The 22905-nt window shown below is 48.1% G+C and overlaps 1 protein-coding gene across 1 annotated transcript in view; it reads right to left on the bottom strand.

The window, feature by feature from the left end:
• LOC143986951 (phospholipase B1, membrane-associated-like) overlaps nucleotides 1–22905 on the bottom strand; it is a 200230-nt gene that overhangs the window by 121126 nt on the left and 56199 nt on the right. Inside the window, exons 12-17 of the mRNA XM_077485364.1 lie at nucleotides 14763–14829; nucleotides 7505–7588; nucleotides 4804–4869; nucleotides 4423–4506; nucleotides 2042–2108; nucleotides 1910–1968 (exon numbers count right to left, since the gene is read on the bottom strand). Of these exons, the coding sequence (XP_077341490.1) occupies nucleotides 1910–1968; nucleotides 2042–2108; nucleotides 4423–4506; nucleotides 4804–4869; nucleotides 7505–7588; nucleotides 14763–14829 (427 nt within the window). The remainder of the gene's footprint in view (nucleotides 1–1909; nucleotides 1969–2041; nucleotides 2109–4422; nucleotides 4507–4803; nucleotides 4870–7504; nucleotides 7589–14762; nucleotides 14830–22905) is intronic.

A 22905-nucleotide genomic window follows, 5' to 3' on the forward strand; every position in this document is an offset into this window, starting at 1 on the left:
TTCACAAATTGCGATCATTACAAATGACCTGAAAAACAAACAAAAAAAAAAAAACGAATGAAATGAAAACAAACAATTTTTTTCAAATTTACGATTTTTTTTTTTTAAATTCACAAATTGCGATCATAAAAAATGACCTGAAAAACAAAAAAACAAACAAAAAACGAATGAAATGAAAAGAAACAATTTTCGGACAGCGCACATGTCTACAATTGACTGTTCATAGGAAAATTCTCAGTACATTCGATGACTTATGAATGGCATTTGAAAGTGCTTCAAAATTTCCTTTACTTTTAACATTTGATTGTGGAAAAAATGGAGTTTCCTAAATAAAAACGACACAAATTGCTAGAAATTTGTTTGTTTTAAAAAAAATCGAATGAAAGTTCTTAACAAGAAAAAATTTAAAAATCGAATTTCTCCTGGTGTGTGTGTGTGGCCAGCTTTAAAGACGATCGCCAAGAGGAAGCGCACAGATGTAATGCCTTTGATCTCATTTGGAAGAACGTTTTTTTCCTTAGGTTGATGACATCATAGTGAATTCCTGCTCTATAAAGCCCCGAATCCTGCCAAGAATGAGCTGATCGATGGGATAAAGGAGTGGAGTACGTTTCCCAGCAGGTTGTATCTTTTTTATTTCCCGACCGGCACGCCGCCGGCGGCGCACACGCGATGGCAGGGCGGCATTTAAAACTGGGCATACCTGTACGCCAATATGCCTGCCCGTGCCATTCTGCCGACGTACATCGGCGTGCGCTGGTCGGGAAGTGGTTAAGGAAGTATAATATCTCCCTTTTCCCTATTTTAGTTAATTGCAGTATAATGACTGACGGGGCAAAATTCAGTCAATCCCAACACTAACCCTCCCTGTAATCCCAACACCAACCCTCCCTGTAATCCCAACACTAACCCCCCTGTAATCCCAACACTAACCCCCCTGTAATCCCAACACTAACCCTCTATGTAATCCCAACACTAACCCTCCCTGTAATCCCAACACTAACCCTCCCTGTAATCCCAACACTAACCCCCCTGTAATCCCAACACTAACCTCCCCTGTAATCCCAACACTAACCCTCCCTGTAATCCCAACACTAACCCCCCTGTAATCCCAACACTAACCTCCCCTGTAATCCCAACACTAACCCTCCCTGTAATCCCAACACTAATCCTCCCTGTAATCCCAACACTAACCCCCCTGTAATCCCAACACTAACCTCCCCTGTAATCCCAACACTAACCCTCCCTGTAATCCCAACACTAATCCTCCCTGTAATCCCAACACTAACCCCCCTGTAATCCCAACACTAACCCTCCCTATAATCCCAACACTAACCCTCCCTGTAATCCCAACACTAACCCTCCCTGTAATCCCAACACTAACCCCCCTGTAATCCCAACACTAACCCTCCCTGTAATCCCAACACTAACCCTCCCTGTAATCCCAACACCAACCCTCCCTGTAATCCCAACACTAACCCCCCTGTAATCCCAACACTAACCCTCCCTGTAATCCCAACACTAACCCTCTCTGTAATCCCAACACTAACCCTCCCTGTAATCCCAACACTAATCCTCCCTGTAACCCCAACACTAACCCTCCCTATAATCCCAACACTAACCCTCCCCGTAATCCCAAAACTAACCCTCCCCGTAACCCCAACACTAATCCTCCCCGTAATCCCAACACTAACCCTCCCCGTAATCCCAACACTAACCCTCCCCGTAACCCCAACACTAATCCTCCCCGTAATCCCAACACTAACCCTCCCCGTAATCCCAACACTAACCCTCCCCGTAATCCCAACACTAACCCTCCCCGTAAACCTTTAATAATTAAATTATACATTAATTCTGAATCTTGCTACAATGTATATGAAGTTAACTATTCGCAGTGGGCGGTACTTACAGTGAGCGAATCTCCCAGGGCGCCGATGACCTTGAAGTCGGCCGCCTTCAGATTGTGAACTAAATAGAAATAAAAGTTGATTCATCTCTGTGACCAACAAAGCCAAATCCACCGCTGGTGAGATCTACGTACCGGACGTCGGCACCGCGTCTGATGGGCTCAGGTCCGCGCAGGTGAAGTTGGAACCGACTTTCCTCTCCTGAAAGCAGAAGAAGTTACTTTAGATAAGTTCACCCCAAAATGCACAATAAGAAGCAGGATGCAGCAGTTTCTAGAGACAACTTGCCCGGTGAGATCTTTACCAACAAGCTGCTTTTTATCACGGAGATCAGTCACAAGAGGACCGTCACCCCCCAATCTCCCCTCCTCGTACCAATCCCCCCAAACTCCTCTCCCAGCAAAATCCCCCCTCCTCGTACCTATCCCCCCAATCTCCTCTTCCAGCAAAAAACCCCCTCCTCGTACCTATCCCCCCAATCTCCTCTCCCAGCAAAATCCCCCCTCCTCGTACCTATCCCCCCAATCTCCTCTCCCAGCAAAATCCCCCCTCCTCGTACCTATCCCCCCAATCTCCTCTTCCAGCAAAAAACCCCCTCCTCGTACAAATCCCCTCTCCTAACACAAATCCTCCCTCCTCGTACCAATCCCCCAAACCCCTCTCCTCGCACAAATCCCCTCTCCTAAAACAAATCTCCCCATCTCATACAAATCCCCCCAAACTCCTCTCCTAGTCCTAGCAAAAAAAAAAAAAACTCCTCGTACAAATCCCCCCAATCTCCTCTCCTAGCACAAATTCCCCCTCCTCATACAAATCCCCCCAATCTCCTCTCCTAGCAAACCCCCCCTCCTCGCACAAATCCCCCCAATCCCCTCTCCTAGTAAAACCCCCCTCCTCGTACAAATCCCCCCAATCTCCTCTCCTTGCAAAAACCCCTTTCCTCGTACAAATCCTCTTTTCTAACACAAATCCCCCCTCCTTGTACAAATCCTCCCAATCCCCTCTCCTAGCACAAATTCCCCCTCCTCATACAAATCCCCCCAATCTCCTCTCCTAGCAAACCCCCCCTCCTCGCACAAATCCCCCCAATCCCCTCTCCTAGTAAAACCCCCCTCCTCGTACAAATCCCCCCAATCTCCTCTCCTTGCAAAAACCCCTTTCCTCGTACAAATCCTCTTTTCTAACACAAATCCCCCCTCCTCGTACAAATCCTCCCAATCCCCTCTCCTAGCACAAATTCCCCCTCCTCATACAAATCCCCCCAATCTCCTCTCCTAGCAAACCCCCCCTCCTCGCACAAATCCCCCCAATCCCCTCTCCTAGTAAAACCCCCCTCCTCGTACAAATCCCCCCAATCTCCTCTCCTTGCAAAAACCCCTTTCCTCGTACAAATCCTCTTTTCTAACACAAATCCCCCCTCCTTGTACAAATCCTCCCAATCCCGTCTCCTAGCATAAATTCCCCCTCCTCGTACAAATCCCCCCAATCTCCTCTCCTAGCAAACCCCCCTCCTCGCACAACAAATCCCCCCAATCCCCTCTCCTAGCACAATCCCCCCCAATCCCCTCTCCTAACACAAATCCCCCCTCCACGTACAAATCCCCCCAATCCCCTCTCCTTGCATTAACCCCCCTCCTCGTACAAATCCCCTCTTCTAACACAAATCCCCCCTCCTCGTACAAATCCCCCCAATCCCTTCTCCTAGCAAAACCCCCCTCCTTGTACAAATCCCCCCAATCTCCTCTCCTAGCAAAAATCCCCCTCCTTGTACAAATCCCCCCAATCCCCTCTTCTAACGCAAATCCCCCCTCATACAAATCCCCCGAATCTCTTCTCCTTACACAAATCCCCCAATCCTCTCTCCTCGCAAAATCCCCCTCCTCGCACAAATCCCCCCAATCTTCTCTCCTAGCACAAATCCCCCCAATCTCCTCTCCTAGCACAAATCCCCCTCCTCGCACAAATCCCCCCAATCTTCTCTCGTAGCACAAATCCCCCCAATCTCCTCTCCTAGCACAAATCCCCCCTCCTCACACAAATCCCCCCAATTCCCTCTCCTAGCACAAATCCCCCCTCCTCGTACAAATCCCCCCAATCCCTTTTCCTAGCACAACCCCCCAATCCCCCCTTTTAGCACAATACCCCAACACCCCCCCCAACCTCCCCCCTAGCACAATTCTCCCCCCATCATTCCTATTACCCTTCATAGCACAAAGAGCCCCAACCCCCCCTCCTGCACAAACCTCTCATCTCAGTACAAATTATTGTCTGTGCTGGCCCAGCTCCTCTGCCCCTCCCCTCCCTAAATAACTTTTAATGCAGCTGCTGGGAGAGGAGTGAAGAGGAATACTGTAACGGGTCACATAAGGAACAGATCTGTGCGGGGCTGCTGACATCACATCCAAGATGGCGCCACCCAGAACCAGTCTGGGGCACATAGAATCTTTTTAGATCTTTGCTGGAATGAATGGACCGGTGACATGGTGACATGGTGACAAGGTCTCTTCCATCTTACCTGCGGTCCGCTCTTCTCCACTCCCATCATGTCGTTAAGCAACACGTAGGGACTGTTCTTGTGCGTGTTCAGGAAGGGCGTTGCCTGTAGGTGGAGCCAAACATGACATCATTACCCCCCTCCATAGTCATCAAACTTCATCAGTACTTTATACTACGCTGACAAAGATGATTTTATATCATGTCAGCTCCATCTAGTGGCCAGGATTTGGTATTTTCCTCAAATATCACAATTAGGGAATTACTACAATATGGCCACTAGATGGTGCTGATGATAATCATAGGAAATGCACCCATTGGACACATTATTGGGATTATTACTGTGCACAATGATTTTTGTAAGTTATTTACATGTAAAATGAAATGATTTCCTGGAACCTACCTGTTCAGAGCACTGCACTTCATACACCTCTCCATAGTTGTTAATGTTTTTTTTCTCAGAATCCACCTTACAAATGAAGAGACGTCTTTTATGATATACAGAAAATACTGACAACATTTTCATTTCAATGATAAATGATCAATTTATTAGTCTTAAAGTAGAATTCCAGTCTAAACCTAACTAGTCTTAAAATGTCCCCTCCCCCCTCCTATCATCTATGCTGACTAACCTGTGTAAGAAAAATCTATACACTTACCTAATTCCAGCAATGTCATCCGCTGTGTCAGCCAGCGGCAGCTGCAGGGGAGAAGGGAGAGCGCTCCACAATGGCTGGTAATGCCTGAAGTGATGACGTCACTCATAGGCTACCGTATCCCAGCTATTGTCAGCACTCCCCCTTCTTCCCTGCAGCTGCCACTAACTGACACAGAGAAGCACTTGACAATGGCTGGTAATGGCTGGAACGGTGAAGTCACCCATAGGCTCCCGCGTCCCAGCCATTGTGCTTGCTTTTTTTCTCTCTGGTCCAGTCACGTGATCCCCTGTGTCAGCCAGCAATGGCTGCAGGGGAGAAGAGGACGAGCTTAGACATGGCTGGTAAAGCATGGAGTAATGACATCACCCATAGGCTTTCATCTCCCAGCCATTGTCAGCACTCCCTCCTCTCTCTGGTCTGGTCATGTGATCCCCTTTGACAGTCAGCGACTGCTGCAGGGGAGAAGAGAGAGCGCTCAACAATGGCTGGTGATGACTGGAACGATGTAGTCACCCATAGGCTCCCGTGTCCCAGCCATTGTGCTTGCTTTTCTTTCTGGTCCAGTCATGTGATCCCCTGTGTCAGCCAGCAATGGCTGCAGGGGAGAAGAGGAAGCACTCAGTAATGGCTGGTAAAGCCTGGAGCGATGACATCACCCACATGCTTCCATGTCCCAGCTATTGTCGGCGTTCCCTCATCTCCCCTGCAGCTGCCACTGATTGACACAAGGGAGCACTCAACAATTGCTGGTAATGCCTGGATCGGTAATGTCACCCATATGCTCCCATATCCCAGAAGCTATTGTCGGCACTCACTCCTCTCCCCTGTCTGGTCACATGATCCCCTGTGTTAGCCAGCAATGGCTGCAGGGGAGAAGAGGAAGTGCTCAGCAATGGTTGGTAAAGCCTGGATCAATGACCTCATCCACAGGCTTCCATGTCTCAGCCATTGTCAGCACTCCCTCCTCGCTCTCGCCCGGTCATGTGATCCACTGTGACAGCCAGCAATGGCTGCAGGGGAGATGAGAGAAACCTCAAACATAGCTGGTAATGTCTGGAATGGTGATGTCACCCATAGGCTTCCATGTCCCAGCTATTGTAGGCACTCCCTGCAGCTGCCACTGACTGACACAGGGGAGCACTGGACAATGGCTGGTAACACTGGATCTGTGATGTCACCCATAGGCTCCCAGGTCCCAGCTATTGTAGGCACTCCCTGCAGCTGCCACTGACTGACACAGGGGAGCACTGGACAATGGCTGGTAACACTGGATCTGTGATGTCACCCATAGGCTCCCAGGTCCCAGCAGCCATTATCGGTGCTCACTTCTCTCTCCTGCCTGGTCATGTGATCCCTTGTGTCAGCCAGTGATGACTGCAGGGGAGAAGAGAAAGTGCTCAGCAATAGCTGGAAATGTCTGGCACTGTGACTTCACCCATAGGCTCCCATGTCCCAGCCATTGTCAGCACTCCCTCCTCGCTCTCGCCCCGGTCATGTGATCCACTGTGACAGCCAGCAATGGCTGCAGGGGAGACGAGAGAATGCTCAACAATAGCTGGTAATGTCTGGAATGGTGATGTCACCCATAGGCTTCCATGTCCCAGCTATTGTAGGCACTCCCTGCAGCTGCCACTGACTGACACAAGGGAGCACTGAACAATGGCTGGTAACACTGGATCTGTGATGTCACCCATAGGCTCCCATGTCCCAGCTATTGTAGGCACTCCCTGCAGCTGCCACTGACTGACACAAGGGAGCACTGAACAATGGCTGTAACACTGGATTGGTAATGTCACCCATAGGCTCCCATGTCCCAGCAGCCATTATCAGTGCTCACTCCTCTCTCCTGCCTGGTCATGTGATCCCTTGTGTCAGCCAGCGATGGCTGCAGGGGAGAAGAGAAAGTTCTCAGCAATAGCTGGAAATGTCTGGCACTGTGACTTCACCCATAGGCTCCCATGTCCCAGCTTTTACCAGTGCTCCCTCCTCTCCCATGCAGCCACCACTGACTGACACAGGGGAGTGCTCATCAATGGCTGGTAATGCCTGGGGCGGTGATGTCACCTATAGGCTCCCATGTCCCAGCTATGGTCAGCGTTCCCTCCTCTCTAGGGTCTGGTCACATGATCCCCACTTTTTTTTTATCTGCACTTAGGTCCCCCTCTGAAAAATGATCTAACAATTGACCGTTGAGTAGCAGCATTTGTATGATCTCCTCCGGCTGCCATGTTAGACTTCCAGTAGGAGGCGGTGGTGGGGGTGGGGGGGGGGCACCTACCTGCCCCACTGCAAAAATGGTTCAAGAATGGTTTGAGGAACGCAAAAAAACAGTTTATGGTGTTGACTTGGCTTCCAAATTGGAAGGTGCGAGGTGCCGCGCTGGAGCAGATAATGAGTAGGTGAAGCCCCCCGGCAGAACCAAATGTAGGTCTGCATGATACTCACCATGTGTAGGACGGGGTGAAGGACCACCGTGAAGTCTTCTCTGGTGTCGTACCTTTTGGAGCTTATTATCCTCTCCAGTGCAGACTAAGAAGACAAGAGAGAAAACAGACGGGTTTAGGTCAGGAGATGGGCATTGTCCATATATTCTTCACCCAAAGAAGGCTTGGCTCTTCCATTGGCACAGCCCGAGCCTACAGGACAATACCCGGCTTTTCTACCCAGAGCTGGGCGCCCATCGGGAGAAGACATAATCCCAAAGAAGTTTATTCATTCAGTTCATTCATTATCACCATATTATAGACGAGGACCAGAGGTAGGAAAGGGAATGTTCTCAGGAAAAGAGTCGATCATATCGGAGGGCGCCGAAGGTTGTGTGTCTATAGACTCCAGAAGTGGAGCTTTATTTCTAAAAGCGAGTGGAATATTACATTTCCATAAGAACCAATTCCCTTCATATCCCTGATCCTGGCACTAGGGCAGTGATGGAGAACCTCGGCACCCCAGATGTTTTGAAACTACATTTCCCATGATGCTCATGTACTCTGTAGTGTAGTGGAGCATCATGGGAAATGTAGTTCCAAAACATCTGGGGTGCCAAGGTTCACTATCACTGCTCTATGGGATCCAGAACAATGGAGGAAAAGTCCCAGCATTCTGGACACTTGCAGGTCCCAGAACAATGACACCCTGACACTTGGGGGTCTAGAACAATGACATACTGACACTTGGGGGTCTAGAACAATGACACACTGACACTTGGGGGTCTAGAACAATGACACACTGACACTTGGGGTCTAGAACAATGACACACTGACACTTGGGGTCTAGAACAATGACACACTGACACTTGGGGGTCTAGAACAATGACACACTGACACTTGGGGGTCCAGAACAATGACACACTGACACTTGCAGGTCCCAGAACAATGACACACTGACACTTGGGGGTCCAGAACAATGGCACACTGACACTTGGGGGTCCAGAACAATGGCACACTGACACTTGGGGGTCCAGAACAATGACACCCTGACACTTAAGGGCTCTAGAACAATGACACACTGATACTTGGGGGTCCCATAACAATAACGCTCTAACATTTGGAGCCCCTATGTGTCAGTGTGTCATTGTCCTGGGACCCCCAAGTGTCAATGTGTCATTGTTCTGGGACCCCAAGTGTCAGTATGTCATTGTTCTGGACCCCCAAGTGTCAGTATGTCATTGTTCTGGGACCCCCAAGTGTCAGTGTGTCATTGTCCTGGGACCCCCAAGTGTCAGTGTGTCATTGTTCTGGGACCCCCAAGTGTCAGTGTGTCATTGTTCTGGGACCACCAAGAGTCGGAGTGTCATTGTTCTGGGACCCCCAAGTGTCAGTGTGTCATTGTCCTGGGACCCCCAAGTGTCAGTGTGTCATTGTTCTGGGACCCCAAAATGTGGAAGTGTCATTGTTCTGGGACCCCACACTGACACTTGGGGCTCCAGAACAATGACACGTGACACTTGGGGCTCCAGAACAATGACACGCTGACACTTGAGGGTCCTACAGCAATGACACACTGACACTTGGGGGTCCCAGAACAATGACACACTGACACTTGGGGGTCCCAGGACAATGACACACTGACACTTGGGGTCCAGCACATTGGCACACTGACACTTGGGGGCCCAGAACAATGATACACTGATACTTGGGGGTCCAGAACAATGACACCCTCACACTTGGGGGTCCCAGAACAATGACACACTGACACTTGGGGGTCCAGAACAATGACACACTGACACTTGGGGGTCCAGAACAATGACACCCTGACACTTGGGGGTCCCAGAACAATGACACACTGACACTTGGGGGTCCAGAACAATGACACCCTGACACTTGGGGGTCCAGAACAATGACACACTGACACTTGGGGTCCAGAACAATGACACACTGACACTTGGGGGTCCAGAACAATGACACACTGACACTTGGGGGTCCAGCACAATGACACACTGACACTTGGGAGTCCAGAACAATGACACACTGACACTTGGGGGTCCAGAACCATGGCACACTGACACTTGGGGGTCCAGAACAATGACACACTGACACTTGAGGGCTCTAGAACAATGACACACTGATACTTGGGGGTCCCATAACAATAACGCTCTAACATTTGGAGCCCCTATGTGTCAGTGTGTCATTGTCCTGGGACCCCCAAGTGTCAGTGTGTCATTGTCCTGGGACCCCCAAGTGTCAGTGTGTCATTGTTCTGGGACCCCCAAGTGTCAGTGTGTCATTGTCCTGGGACCCCCAAGTGTCAGTGTGTCATTGTTCTGGGACCCCAAAATGTGGAAGTGTCATTGTTCTGGGACCCCACACTGACACTTGGGGCTCCAGAACAATGACACGCTGACACTTGGGGCTCCAGAACAATGACACGCTGACACTTGAGGGTCCTACAGCAATGACACACTGACACTTGGGGTCCAGCACATTGACACACTGACACTTGGGGGCCCAGAACAATGATACACTGATACTTGGGGGTCCAGAACAATGACACACTGACACTTGGGGGTCCAGAACAATGACACCCTGACACTTGGGGGTCCAGAACAATGACACACTGACACTTGGGGGTCCAGAACAATGACACACTGACACTTGGGGGTCCAGAACAATGACACACTGACACTTGGGAGTCCAGAACAATGACACACTGACACTTGGGGGTCCAGAACAATGACACCCTGACACTTGGGGGTCCAGAACAATGACACACTGACACTTGGGGGTCCAGAACAATGACACACTGACACTTGGGGTCCAGAACAATGACACACTGACACTTGGGGGTCCAGAACAATGACACACTGACACTTGGGGGTCCAGAACAATGACACACTGACACTTGGGAGTCCAGAACAATGACACACTGACACTTGGGGGTCCAGAACAATGACACCCTGACACTTGGGGGTCCAGAACAATGACACACTGACACTTGGGGGTCCCAGAACAATGACACTCCGACTCTTGGTGGTCCCAGAACAATGACACACTGACACTTGGGGGTCCAGAACAATGACACCCTGACACTTGGGGGTCCAGAACAATGACACCCTGACACTTGGGGGTCCAGAACAATGACACACTGACACTTGGGGGTCCAGAACAATGGCACACTGACACTTGGGGGTCCAGAACAATGACACACTGATACTTGGGGGTCCCATAACAATAACGCTCTAACATTTGGAGCCCCTATGTGTCAGTGTGTCATTGTCCTGGGACCCCCAAGTGTCAGTGTGTCATTGTCCTGGGACCCCCAAGTGTCAGTGTGTCATTGTTCTGGGACCCCCAAGTGTCAGTGTGTCATTGTTCTGGGACCACCAAGTGTCGGAGTGTCATTGTTCTGGGACCCCCAAGTGTCAGTGTGTCATTGTTCTGGGACCCCCAAGTGTCAGTGTGTCATTGTCCTGGGACCCCCAAGTGTCAGTGTGTCATTGTTCTGGGACCCCAAAATGTGGAAGTGTCATTGTTCTGGGACCCCAAGTGTCAGTGTGTCATTGTTCTGGACCCCCAAGTGTCAGTGTGTCATTGTTCTGGACCCCCAAGTGTCAGTGTGTCATTGTTCTGGACCCCCAAGTATCAGTGTGTCATTGTTCTGGACCCCCAAGTGTCGGTGTGTCATTGTTCTGGACCCCCAAGTGTCAGTGTGTCATTGTTCTGGACCCCCAAGTGTCAGGGTGTCATTGTTCTGGACCCCCAAGTGTCGGTGTGTCATTGTTCTGGACCCCCAAGTGTCGGTGTGTCATTGTTCTGGACCCCCAAGTGTCAGGGTGTCATTGTTCTGGACCCCCAAGTGTCAGTGTGTCATTGTTCTGGACCCCCAAGTGTCGGTGTGTCATTGTTCTGGACCCCCAAGTGTCAGTGTGTCATTGTTCTGGATCCCCAAGTGTCGGTGTGTCATTGTTCTGGACCCCCAAGTGTCGGTGTGTCATTGTTCTGGACCCCCAAGTGTCAGTGTGTCATTGTTCTGGACCCCCAAGTGTCAGTGTGTCATTGTTCTGGACCCCCAAGTGTCAGTGTGTCATTGTTCTGGACTCCCAAGTGTCAGTGTGTCATTGTTCTGGGGCCCCCAAGTGTCAGAGTGTCATTGTTCTGGACCCCCAAGTGTCAGTGTGTCATTGTTCTGGACCCCCAAGTGTCGGTGTGTCATTGTTCTGGACCCCCAAGTGTCGGTGTGTCATTGTTCTGGACCCCCAAGTGTCGGTGTGTCATTGTTCTGGACCCCCAAGTGTCGGTGTGCCATTGTTCTGGACCCCCAAGTGTCGGTGTGCCATTGTTCTGGACCCCCAAGTGTCAGTGTGTCATTGTTCTGGACCCCCAAGTATCAGTGTGTCATTGTTCTGGACCCCCAAGTGTCGGCGTGTCATTGTTCTGGACCCCCAAGTGTCGGTGTGTCATTGTTCTGGACCCCCAAGTGTCAGTGTGTCATTGTTCTGGACCCCCAAGTGTCAGTGTGTCATTGTTCTGGACCCCCAAGTGTCGGCGTGTCATTGTTCTGGACCCCCAAGTGTCAGTGTGTCATTGTTCTGGACCCCCAAGTGTCGGCGTGTCATTGTTCTGGACCCCCAAGTGTCAGTGTGTCATTGTTCTGGACCCCCAAGTGTCGGCGTGTCATTGTTCTGGACCCCCAAGTGTCGGCGTGTCATTGTTCTGGACCCCCAAGTGTCGGCGTGTCATTGTTCTGAAACCTTCATGAGTCCAGAATGCCGGGACTTGATTGTTTTGGATCCCGATGTTCCGGTGTCGGGGATATGATGGGAATTGGTTCTTATGGAAATGTTCCTCATGAGAACCTCGGATTTATATTATAAAGCAGAGAAGGTTGAGGTGAGTTTATGAAAACCTCCTTCACAATCAACAAACTTGAACCCAACGTGACAACTGGAAATAAATCTTTCTTTGTATCTTCTAGTTACTTAGTGACCCCACAAGGTCCATCAGAAGATGACACTGAACTTTGATTTGAGATTTCCAGATAAATCCAATAATAATTATCTGCGGCGTTCCCTGGACCCGCCTCGGACCGATCCCCTGATAGTCCTTATCTGCCGATGGAGCTCAGATACAACGTTGGCGGATTATCACGTCAGGTCAGAGTGTGAAGACCTTGGCATCGGTTATAGGGTGACGCACAGAGACTGACGGAACGCGTCTGACGGAGCGTGACTGCTACAATGTTCAACGTTCCACACACAATACAATCTCAATGTCGTGGAGCTTTCAGAATCTTTTATTTAAAGCGATATTACACTCAAAATCACAAATGTATTACATTGCAGCTTACCAATTCTTAAATGCGATGGCTGCATTAGTTTCCTTTTTTAGGCTTTTATTTCCCCTTAATTTTTATCTGGTGATCCTGCCAGCAAGTCTGTTGTTTTTCAAAAGAACACATTTTCTTGCAGTTACAGGGATGAGATAAACCATTTGCCACTGACAGGGGTGCACAATGATTTTCTTTTTTTTTTTATGTAAAACTTTCATCCTACAAGGAACAAAACTGTTTGCTGCCACTGATTATAACGTGTGAGCTGGAGTTTGGATTTGATTTGCTAGTGTATCTAAATCTGCTAGTCCATCTAACAGTCCCCTCCCCCCCAGACTGACAATGTTGCTGTCCAAAGGTACCTCCTGTGTTCCTTCATCCAGAGTGGGCGGGGGCACTCTAATACAGGAGGCACATTACTGGCCAGATCACCAGGTGAAAACAGAGGGAATCTATTGCTCTACATGCCACCCAACTGCCCCTCCTATCCACCTCCTGCTCCTGTGCCCTCTCCTGCCCTCCCCATCCGCCCACAGTGTTGCTGGGTTCCCCCCCCCCCCCTCCCCTCTCTTGCGGCAGGAGATGCTTTTTAGGATGGAGAGTGGGGAAGAGGCCGGTAAATGTGTCATTCAGTGGCCCCTTCCTTGTCTTAATGAATAGAGTCAGTGATGCCTACCAATCCCTGACTCGGTCCATTCATAACTGAAGCATAGTAAACTGTGTTCATTCATAAATAAGACATAGGAAATGAGAATTGGGATTTTTCAAGTGCATACAAAGACAGTAATAAATTCATAGGGGAAAATATAAGAATTCCACAATAGATCAGTAACAAATACCAACAAGAGTGTAATTGTATCTCTACATGTTTCGCCTTTTACGGCTTCTTCAGGAGATTCTGTTACAATAGACACTGTGTATGTAGAATGATCACTAAAATAGAAAAATATATATCAGAGAAAACTATTTAGAAGAAACAAACAATGTTTTTTTCTAAATTGTTTTCTCTGATATATATTTTTCTATTTTAGTGATCATTCTACATACACAGTGTCTAGTGTAACAGAATCTCCACAAGAAGCCGTAAAAGGCGAAACATGTAGAGATACAATTACACTTTTGTTGGTAATTGTTACTGATTTATTGTGGAATTCTTATATTTTCACCTATGAATTTTTTTTATCAAAATACATTTTCTATTTTTCTAAATGATTGTCTTTGTATGCGCTTGAAAAGTCCCAATTTTCCTTTCCTATGTCTTATTTACAAAAAGGGATGTGGCGCCTCTAATGAGTCTTTCCGCCAGACTAGCTCTATAATTATATTTCTCCTTTGTGTTTATTCATAACTGTGTTTCCTATGCTTCAGTTTGTGAATGAACAGGAAGCCTCTGTACAGAGCTCGTCCTGCCCATTCATTGTGTGCAGCTGAAGCTGCAGATATGGGGGGGCTGTGTTCTCAATCCCCTTTCTCTGTCTCAAAGGTGAAACATCGGAGGTCTATTTAGACCCCAATTGAGCTCCTGAATTTTTTTTTTTTTTTTAAATAATTAAAAATAAATAAAATAAAATGTTAAAAAATAAATAAATAAAAATAAAAAGACTACTGACACCAGTGGCGGAACTACCAGGGTCACAAAGGTCTCACTTGCGACCCAGTCCTGGCATTCCACCACCGTGGGGGGCTTTATTTTTATATTATAGGGCCTCTGGTTTAATAACATCCTACCGCGCCTGTCTTGCTGCGTCTTGATACTCTGTACTTGACCCCGAGCCGCCGGCGACACCTTGGTTACAGGTATCGGGGCCGGGCAGATATGAAAACCTCATTTTCAACCACAAGAAAAGCAAATACCGCACAGTGCTGACACTAGCGGTCTGGTTCCTGTGTAATATACCCATTAATATAGTGATTGCATGTGGTCATGTGATTGGCTCACCTGGAAGGAGAAGCGGAGCATGGCTTTATAATAGACGGACGGCTTCCTGAAACACTCACAGGTTTCCCTGGTGGGAAATAAACACACAAGGTTAGCGCCACCTATCAGATCCGACCCTACAATACAACCCATTCATCTCATTTAAAGAGGAACTTCAGTCGCTCCTCTGACTTTCTTTTTTAGCCCCACACACTTGTCATGCAGTGTTGTCCTGGACTCAGATACTCACCTGTCCAGTGGATCCAGAGTTGTCCTGCTTCGATCCAATCAGGCGCAGCAGTTTGGGTCCTGTGGTCCTGTGCCGCGAATGTTGGTCCTCCCCAATCATCGAAAGCTGGCTACCTCTTCCAGGTTCAGCCAGGTGACCTCCGATGAGGACCACAGCTCCCCCCACCCGCTGGTTAGCTGTTATTCCTGCAGACTCATGGGATATGTGACCTTGAATCCCTGACCTCCGATGTCAACCAGCGCTCCCCCCACCCACTGGTTAGCTGTTACTCCCGCAGACTCATGGGATATGTGACCTGGAATCCCTGACCTCCGATGTCAACCAGCGCTCCGCCCACCCACTGGTTAGCTGTTACTCCCGCAGACTCATGGGATATGTGACCTTGAATCCCTGACCTCTGATGTCAACCAGCGCTCCGCCCACCCACTGGTTAGCTGTTACTCCCGCAGACTCATGGGATACGTGAGCTTGAATCCCTGACCTCTGATGTCAACCAGCGCTCCGCCCACCCACTGGTTAGCTGTTACTCCCGCAGACTCATGGGATATGTGACCTTGAATCCCTGACCTCCGATGACAACCACAGCTCCCCCCACCCACTGGTTAGCTGTTACCCCCGCAGACTCCTGGGATATGTGACCAGGAATCCCTGACCTCCAATGACAACCAGCGCTCTGCCCACCCACTGGTTAGCTGTTACTCCCGCAGACTCCTGGGATATTTGACCTGGAATCCCTGACCTCCAATGACAACCAAAGCTCTGCCCACCCACTGGTCAGCTGTTACTCCCGCAGACTCCTGGGATATGTGACCTGGAATCCCTTACCTCCGATGAGGACTACAGCTGCCCCCACCCACTGGTTAGCTGGTACTCCCGCAGACTCCTGGGATATGTGACCTGGAATCCCAGGAGGCTGAGGCAGCAGGGAAATGCCATTGTTGCCTAGGTGAGAATGGGTGGGGTCAGGACTAGAATGCAAAAAAATAAAAATGAGTCAATAAAAAAGGGGGGAGGCCGTGTGCAGAGCTTCAGGTGATCTGGGGGGTGAAGATCTGATTTATTGTTTGTCGATTTGCATATTTTCCAGGTCATCCTGGAACTGCCTCCAGTCTGTGACAGGACAGTGAAAGGAGAAGCAGCGCAGGGATGAGCTCATCTCTCCAGCACTCTGCTTTCCCTTTCTATCAATGTGCTTCTTGTTAGCTCTTGAGCTAGATCAGGGGTCTCCAAACCTTCTAAATGAAAGGCCAGATTTCTGTCCTTTAGACTTTAAGGGGGTCAGACTGTGGCCAGTGGGATTTATTAAATGTCCTGATATGTGGTGTTTGTAGGAGGAATAGTGCCCCATCATTGGTGTCATTGAGAGGAATAGTGTCCCATTGTTGTAGTCAATGGAAGAAATTGTGCCCCATTGTTGGTGTCATTGGTGTCCTAGTGTCTTATCGTGGGTGTTAGTAAAAGGAATTATACCCCTTCTTTAATGTCAATAAAAGGAATGGTGACCCATCATTGGTGTCATTGGGAGGAACAGCATCCCATCAATATCAGTAGGGTAATAGTGGTACATCATTGGTGTCAGTGGGAGGAATAGTGCCCCATCATTGGTGTCAGTGGGAGAAATAGTGTCCCATCATTGGTGTCAGTGGGAGGAATAGAATAGTGTCCCATCATTGGTATCAGTGGGAGGAATAGTGCCCCATCATTGATGTCAGTGGGAGGAATAGTGCCCCATCATTGATGTCAGTGGGAGGAATAGTGCCCCATCATTGGTGTCAGTGGGAGGAATAGTGCCCCATCATTGGTGTCAGTGGGAGGAATAGTGCCCCATCATTGGTGTCAGTGGGAGGAATAGTGTCCCATCATTGGTGTCAGTGGGAGGAATAGTGTCCCATCATTGGTGTCAGTGGGAGGAATAGTGCCCCATCATTGGTGTCAGTGGGAGGAATAGTGTCCCATCATTGGTGTCAGTGGGAGGAATAGTGTCCCATCACTGGTGTCAGTGGGAGGAATAGTGCCCCATCATTGGTGTCAGTGGGAGGAATAGTGCCCCATCATTGGTGTCAGTGGGAGGAATAGTGCCCCATCATTGGTGTCAGTGGGAGGAATAGTGCCCCATCATTGGTATCAGTGGGAGGAATAGTGCCCCATCATTGGTGTCAGTGGGAGGAATAGTGCCCCATCATTGGTGTCAGTGAGAGGAATAGTGCCCCATCATTGGTGTCAGTGGGAGGAATAGTGCCCCATCATTGGTGTCAGTGAGAGGAATAGTGCCCCATCATTGGTATCAGTGGGAGGAATAATGCCCTATCATTGGTATCAGTGGGAGGAATAGTGCCCCATCATTGGTGTCAGTGGGAGGAATAGTGCCCCATCATTGGTGTCAGTGGAAGGAATAGTGCCCCATCATTGGTATCAGTGGGAGGAATAGTGCCCCATCATTGGTGTCAGTGGGAAGAATAGTGCCCTATCATTGGTATCAGTGGGAGGAATAGTGCCCCATCATTGGTGTCAGTGGGAAGAATAGTGCCCTATCATTGGTATCAGTGGGAGGAATAGTGCCCCATCATTGGTGTCAGTGGGAGGAATAGTGCCCCATCATTGGTGTCAGTGGGAGGAATAGTGTCCCATCATTGGTGTCAGTGGGAGGAATAGTGCCCCATCATTGGTGTCAGCGGGAGGAATAGTGCCCCATCATTGGTGTCAGCGGGAGGAATAGTGTCCCATCATTGGTGTCAGTGGGAGGAATAGTGCCCCATCATTGGTGTCAGTGGGAGGAATAGTGCCCCATCATTGGTGTCAGTGGGAGGAATAGTGCCCCATCATTGGTGTCAGCGGGAGGAATAGTGTCCCATCATTGGTGTCAGCGGGAGGAATAGTGTCCCATCATTGGTGTCAGTGGGAGGAATAGTGCCCCATCATTGGTGTCAGTGGGAGGAATAGTGCCCATCATTGGTGTCAGTGGGCGGAATAGTGCCCCATCATTGGTGTCAGTGGGAGGAATAGTGCCCCATCATTGGTGTCAGTGGGAGGAATAGTGCCCCATCATTGGTATCAGTGGGAGGAATAGTGCCCCATCATTGGTGTCAGTGGGAGGAATAGTGCCCCATCATTGGTGTCAGTGAGAGGAATAGTGCCCCATCATTGGTGTCAGTGGGAGGAATAGTGCCCCATCATTGGTGTCAGTGAGAGGAATAGTGCCCCATCATTGGTATCAGTGGGAGGAATAGTGCCCCATCATTGGTGTCAGTGGGAAGAATAGTGCCCTATCATTGGTATCAGTGGGAGGAATAGTGCCCCATCATTGGTGTCAGTGGGAAGAATAGTGCCCTATCATTGGTATCAGTGGGAGGAATAGTGCCCCATCATTGGTGTCAGTGGGAGGAATAGTGCCCCATCATTGGTGTCAGCGGGAGGAATAGTGCCCCATCATTGGTGTCAGCGGGAGGAATAGTGTCCCATCATTGGTGTCAGTGGGAGGAATAGTGCCCCATCATTGGTGTCAGTGGGAGGAATAGTACCCCATCATTGGTGTCAGTGGGAGGAATAGTGCCCCATCATTGGTGTCAGTGGGAGGAATAGTGCCCCATCATTGGTGTCAGTGGGAGGAATAGTGCCCCATCATTGGTATCAGTGGGAGGAATAGTGCCCCATCATTGGTGTCAGTGGGAGGAATAGTGCCCCATCATTGGTGTCAGTGAGAGGAATAGTGCCCCATCATTGGTGTCAGTGGGAGGAATAGTGCCCCATCATTGGTGTCAGTGAGAGGAATAGTGCCCCATCATTGGTATCAGTGGGAGGAATAATGCCCTATCATTGGTATCAGTGGGAGGAATAGTGCCCCATCATTGGTGTCAGTGGGAGGAATAGTGCCCCATCATTGGTGTCAGTGGGAGGAATAGTGCCCCATCATTGGTATCAGTGGGAGGAATAATGCCCTATCATTGGTATCAGTGGGAGGAATAGTGCCCCATCATTGGTGTCAGTGGGAGGAATAGTGCCCCATCATTGGTATCAGTGGGAGGAATAGTGCCCCATCATTGGTATCAGTGGGAGGAATAGTGTTCCATCATTGGTATCAGTGGGAGGAATAGTGTCCCATCATTGGTATCAGTGGGAGGAATAGTGCCCCATCATTGGTGTCAGTGGGAGGAATAGTGCCCCATCATTGGTGTCAGTGGGAGGAATAGTGCCCCATCATTGGTGTCAGTGGGAGGAATAGTGTCCCATCATTGGTGTCAGTGGGAGGAATAGTGCCCCATCATTGGTGTCAGTGAGAGGAATAGTGCCCCATCATTGGTGTCAGTGGGAGGAATAGTGCCCCATCATTGGTGTCAGCGGGAGGAATAGTGCCCCATCATTGGTGTCAGTGGGAGGAATAGTGCCCCATCATTGGTGTCAGCGGGAGGAATAGTGCCCCATCATTGGTGTCAGTGGGAGGAATAGTGCCCCATCATTGGTGTCAGCGGGAGGAATAGTGCCCCATCATTGGTGTCAGTGGGAGGAATAGTGCCCCATCATTGGTGTCAGCGGGAGGAATAGTGCCCCATCATTGGTGTCAGCGGGAGGAATAGTGTCCCATCATTGGTGTCAGTGGGAGGAATAGTGCCCCATCATTGGTGTCAGTGGGAGGAATAGTACCCCATCATTGGTGTCAGTGGGAGGAATAGTGCCCCATCATTGGTGTCAGTGGGAGGAATAGTGCCCCATCATTGGTGTCAGTGGGAGGAATAGTGCCCCATCATTGGTATCAGTGGGAGGAATAGTGCCCCATCATTGGTGTCAGTGGGAGGAATAGTGCCCCATCATTGGTGTCAGTGAGAGGAATAGTGCCCCATCATTGGTGTCAGTGGGAGGAATAGTGCCCCATCATTGGTGTCAGTGAGAGGAATAGTGCCCCATCATTGGTATCAGTGGGAGGAATAATGCCCTATCATTGGTATCAGTGGGAGGAATAGTGCCCCATCATTGGTGTCAGTGGGAGGAATAGTGCCCCATCATTGGTATCAGTGGGAGGAATAATGCCCTATCATTGGTATCAGTGGGAGGAATAGTGCCCCATCATTGGTGTCAGTGGGAGGAATAGTGCCCCATCATTGGTATCAGTGGGAGGAATAGTGCCCCATCATTGGTATCAGTGGGAGGAATAGTGTTCCATCATTGGTATCAGTGGGAGGAATAGTGTCCCATCATTGGTGTCAGTGGGAGGAATAGTGCCCCATCATTGGTGTCAGTGAGAGGAATAGTGCCCCATCATTGGTGTCAGTGGGAGGAATAGTGCCCCATCATTGGTGTCAGCGGGAGGAATAGTGCCCCATCATTGGTGTCAGTGGGAGGAATAGTGCCCCATCATTGGTGTCAGCGGGAGGAATAGTGCCCCATCATTGGTGTCAGTGGGAGGAATAGTGCCCCATCATTGGTGTCAGCGGGAGGAATAGTGCCCCATCATTGGTGTCAGTGGGAGGAATAGTGCCCCAAACACTATGCGGGGCTACAAACCTGGAAGCAGACGTTGGTTATGTAATGTGTATATATATATATATATTATGTACTATACATAGAACACGGTTTCTAACATACACGGATAACATCCTTTATATCAGGCTGACCTCTATTACATATATATCTAAAAATAACAACAACAAATGAATATTTGCTATTCTGTAACTTTGCTCCTGATCTGATCACGTCTGAAAACACTAATAGCTCCACTCCACAGATTACACAATAAACCAACCAATGAAATGGCAGAGTGCCGCCCCGTCACTTCACCCTCATCGATTATACGTAATCATTTATTGGTGCTTAGAAATATGGAGAGGCTCAATAATCTTCACCCAGATTAATCAATAGCAACAGAGGACCATAAAGCAATTCATCACTGCACAACATACACATCTAGATTATCGGAACCTCCATTATCAGCCCACATAATGCACAGCAACCAACCGAGCGGTCAGACTCCACTCAACTAGTGCAGTGTGGTGTACACAGAATATAATACAGTGTAGTGTGGTGTACACAGAATATAATACAATGTAGTGTGGTGTACACAGTATATAATACAATGTAGTGTGGTGTACACAGTATATAATACAATGTAGTGTGGTGTACACAGTATATAATACAATGTAGTGTGGTGTACACAGTATATAATACAATGTAGTGTGGTGTACACAGTATATAATACAGTGCAGTGTGGTGTACACAGTATATAATACAATGTAGTGCGGTGTACACAGTATATAATACAGTGCAGTGTGGTGTACACAGAATATAATACAGTGCAGTGTGGTGTACACAGTATATAATACAATGTAGTGTGGTGTACACAGTATATAATACAGTGCAGTGTGGTGTACACAGTATATCATACAATGTAGTGTGGTGTACACAGAATATAATACAATGTAGTGTGGTGTACACAGAATATAATACAATGTAGTGCGGTGTACACAGTATATAATACAATGTAGTGTGGTGTACACAGAATATAATACAGTGTAGTGTGGTGTACACAGAATATAATACAGTGCAGTGTGGTGTACACAGTATATAATACAATGTAGTGTGGTGTACACAGTATATAATACAATGTAGTGTGGTGTACACAGTATATAATACAATATAGTGTGGTGTACACAGTATATAATACAATGTAGTGTGGTGTACACAGAATATAATACAGTGCAGTGTGGTGTACACAGTATATAATACAATGTAGCGTGGTGTACACAGTATATAATACAGTGTAGTGTGGTGTACACAGAATATAATACAGTGCAGTGTGGTGTACACAGTATATAATACAATGTAGTGTGGTGTACACAGTATATAATACAGTGCAGTGTGGTGTACACAGTATATAATACAATGTAGTGTGGTGTACACAGTATATCATACAATGTAGTGTGGTGTACACAGTATATAATACAATGTAGTGTGGTGTACACAGTATATAATACAGTGCAGTGTGGTGTACACAGTATATAATACAATGTAGTGCGGTGTACACAGTATATAATACAATGTAGTGTGGTGTACACAGTATATAATACAATGTAGTGTGGTGTACACAGAATATAATACAGTGCAGTGTGGTGTACACAGTATATAATACAATGTAGCGTGGTGTACACAGTATATAATACAGTGTAGTGTGGTGTACACAGAATATAATACAGTGCAGTGTGGTGTACACAGTATATAATACAATGTAGTGTGGTGTACACAGTATATAATACAGTGCAGTGTGGTGTACACAGTATATCATACAATGTAGTGTGGTGTACACAGTATATAATACAATGTAGTGTGGTGTACACAGTATATAATACAGTGCAGTGTGGTGTACACAGTATATAATACAATGTAGTGTGGTGTACACAGTATATAATACAATGTAGTGTGGTGTACACAGTATATAATACAGTGCAGTGTGGTGTACACAGTATATCATACAATGTAGTGTGGTGTACACAGTATATAATACAATGTAGTGCGGTGTACACAGTATATAATACAATGTAGTGTGGTGTACACAGTATATAATACAATGTAGTGTGGTGTACACAGTATATAATACAGTGCAGTGTGGTGTACACAGTATATCATACAATGTAGTGTGGTGTACACAGTATATAATACAATGTAGTGTGGTGTACACAGTATATAATACAGTGCAGTGTGGTGTACACAGTATATAATACAATGTAGTGTGGTGTACACAGTATATAATACAATGTAGTGTGGTGTACACAGAATATAATACAATGTAGTGTGGTGCTGTAAAACAAAATCCCCATCATGTCCGGAAGGCCACCAAGGAGAGGCAGACGCTCACAGTCCACTAAAAGAGGACAAGCAGCCTCTGTGTCTACAGCCAACAGTGCTGGTGGTGGACGTGATGCATCCTCA

This window comes from Lithobates pipiens, unplaced genomic scaffold (assembly GCF_037356315.1).
Source record: "Lithobates pipiens isolate NorthernLeopardFrog02 unplaced genomic scaffold, aLitPip1_a1.2 Scaffold_18, whole genome shotgun sequence".
In the NCBI taxonomy this organism is placed as follows: domain Eukaryota; kingdom Metazoa; phylum Chordata; class Amphibia; order Anura; family Ranidae; genus Lithobates; species Lithobates pipiens.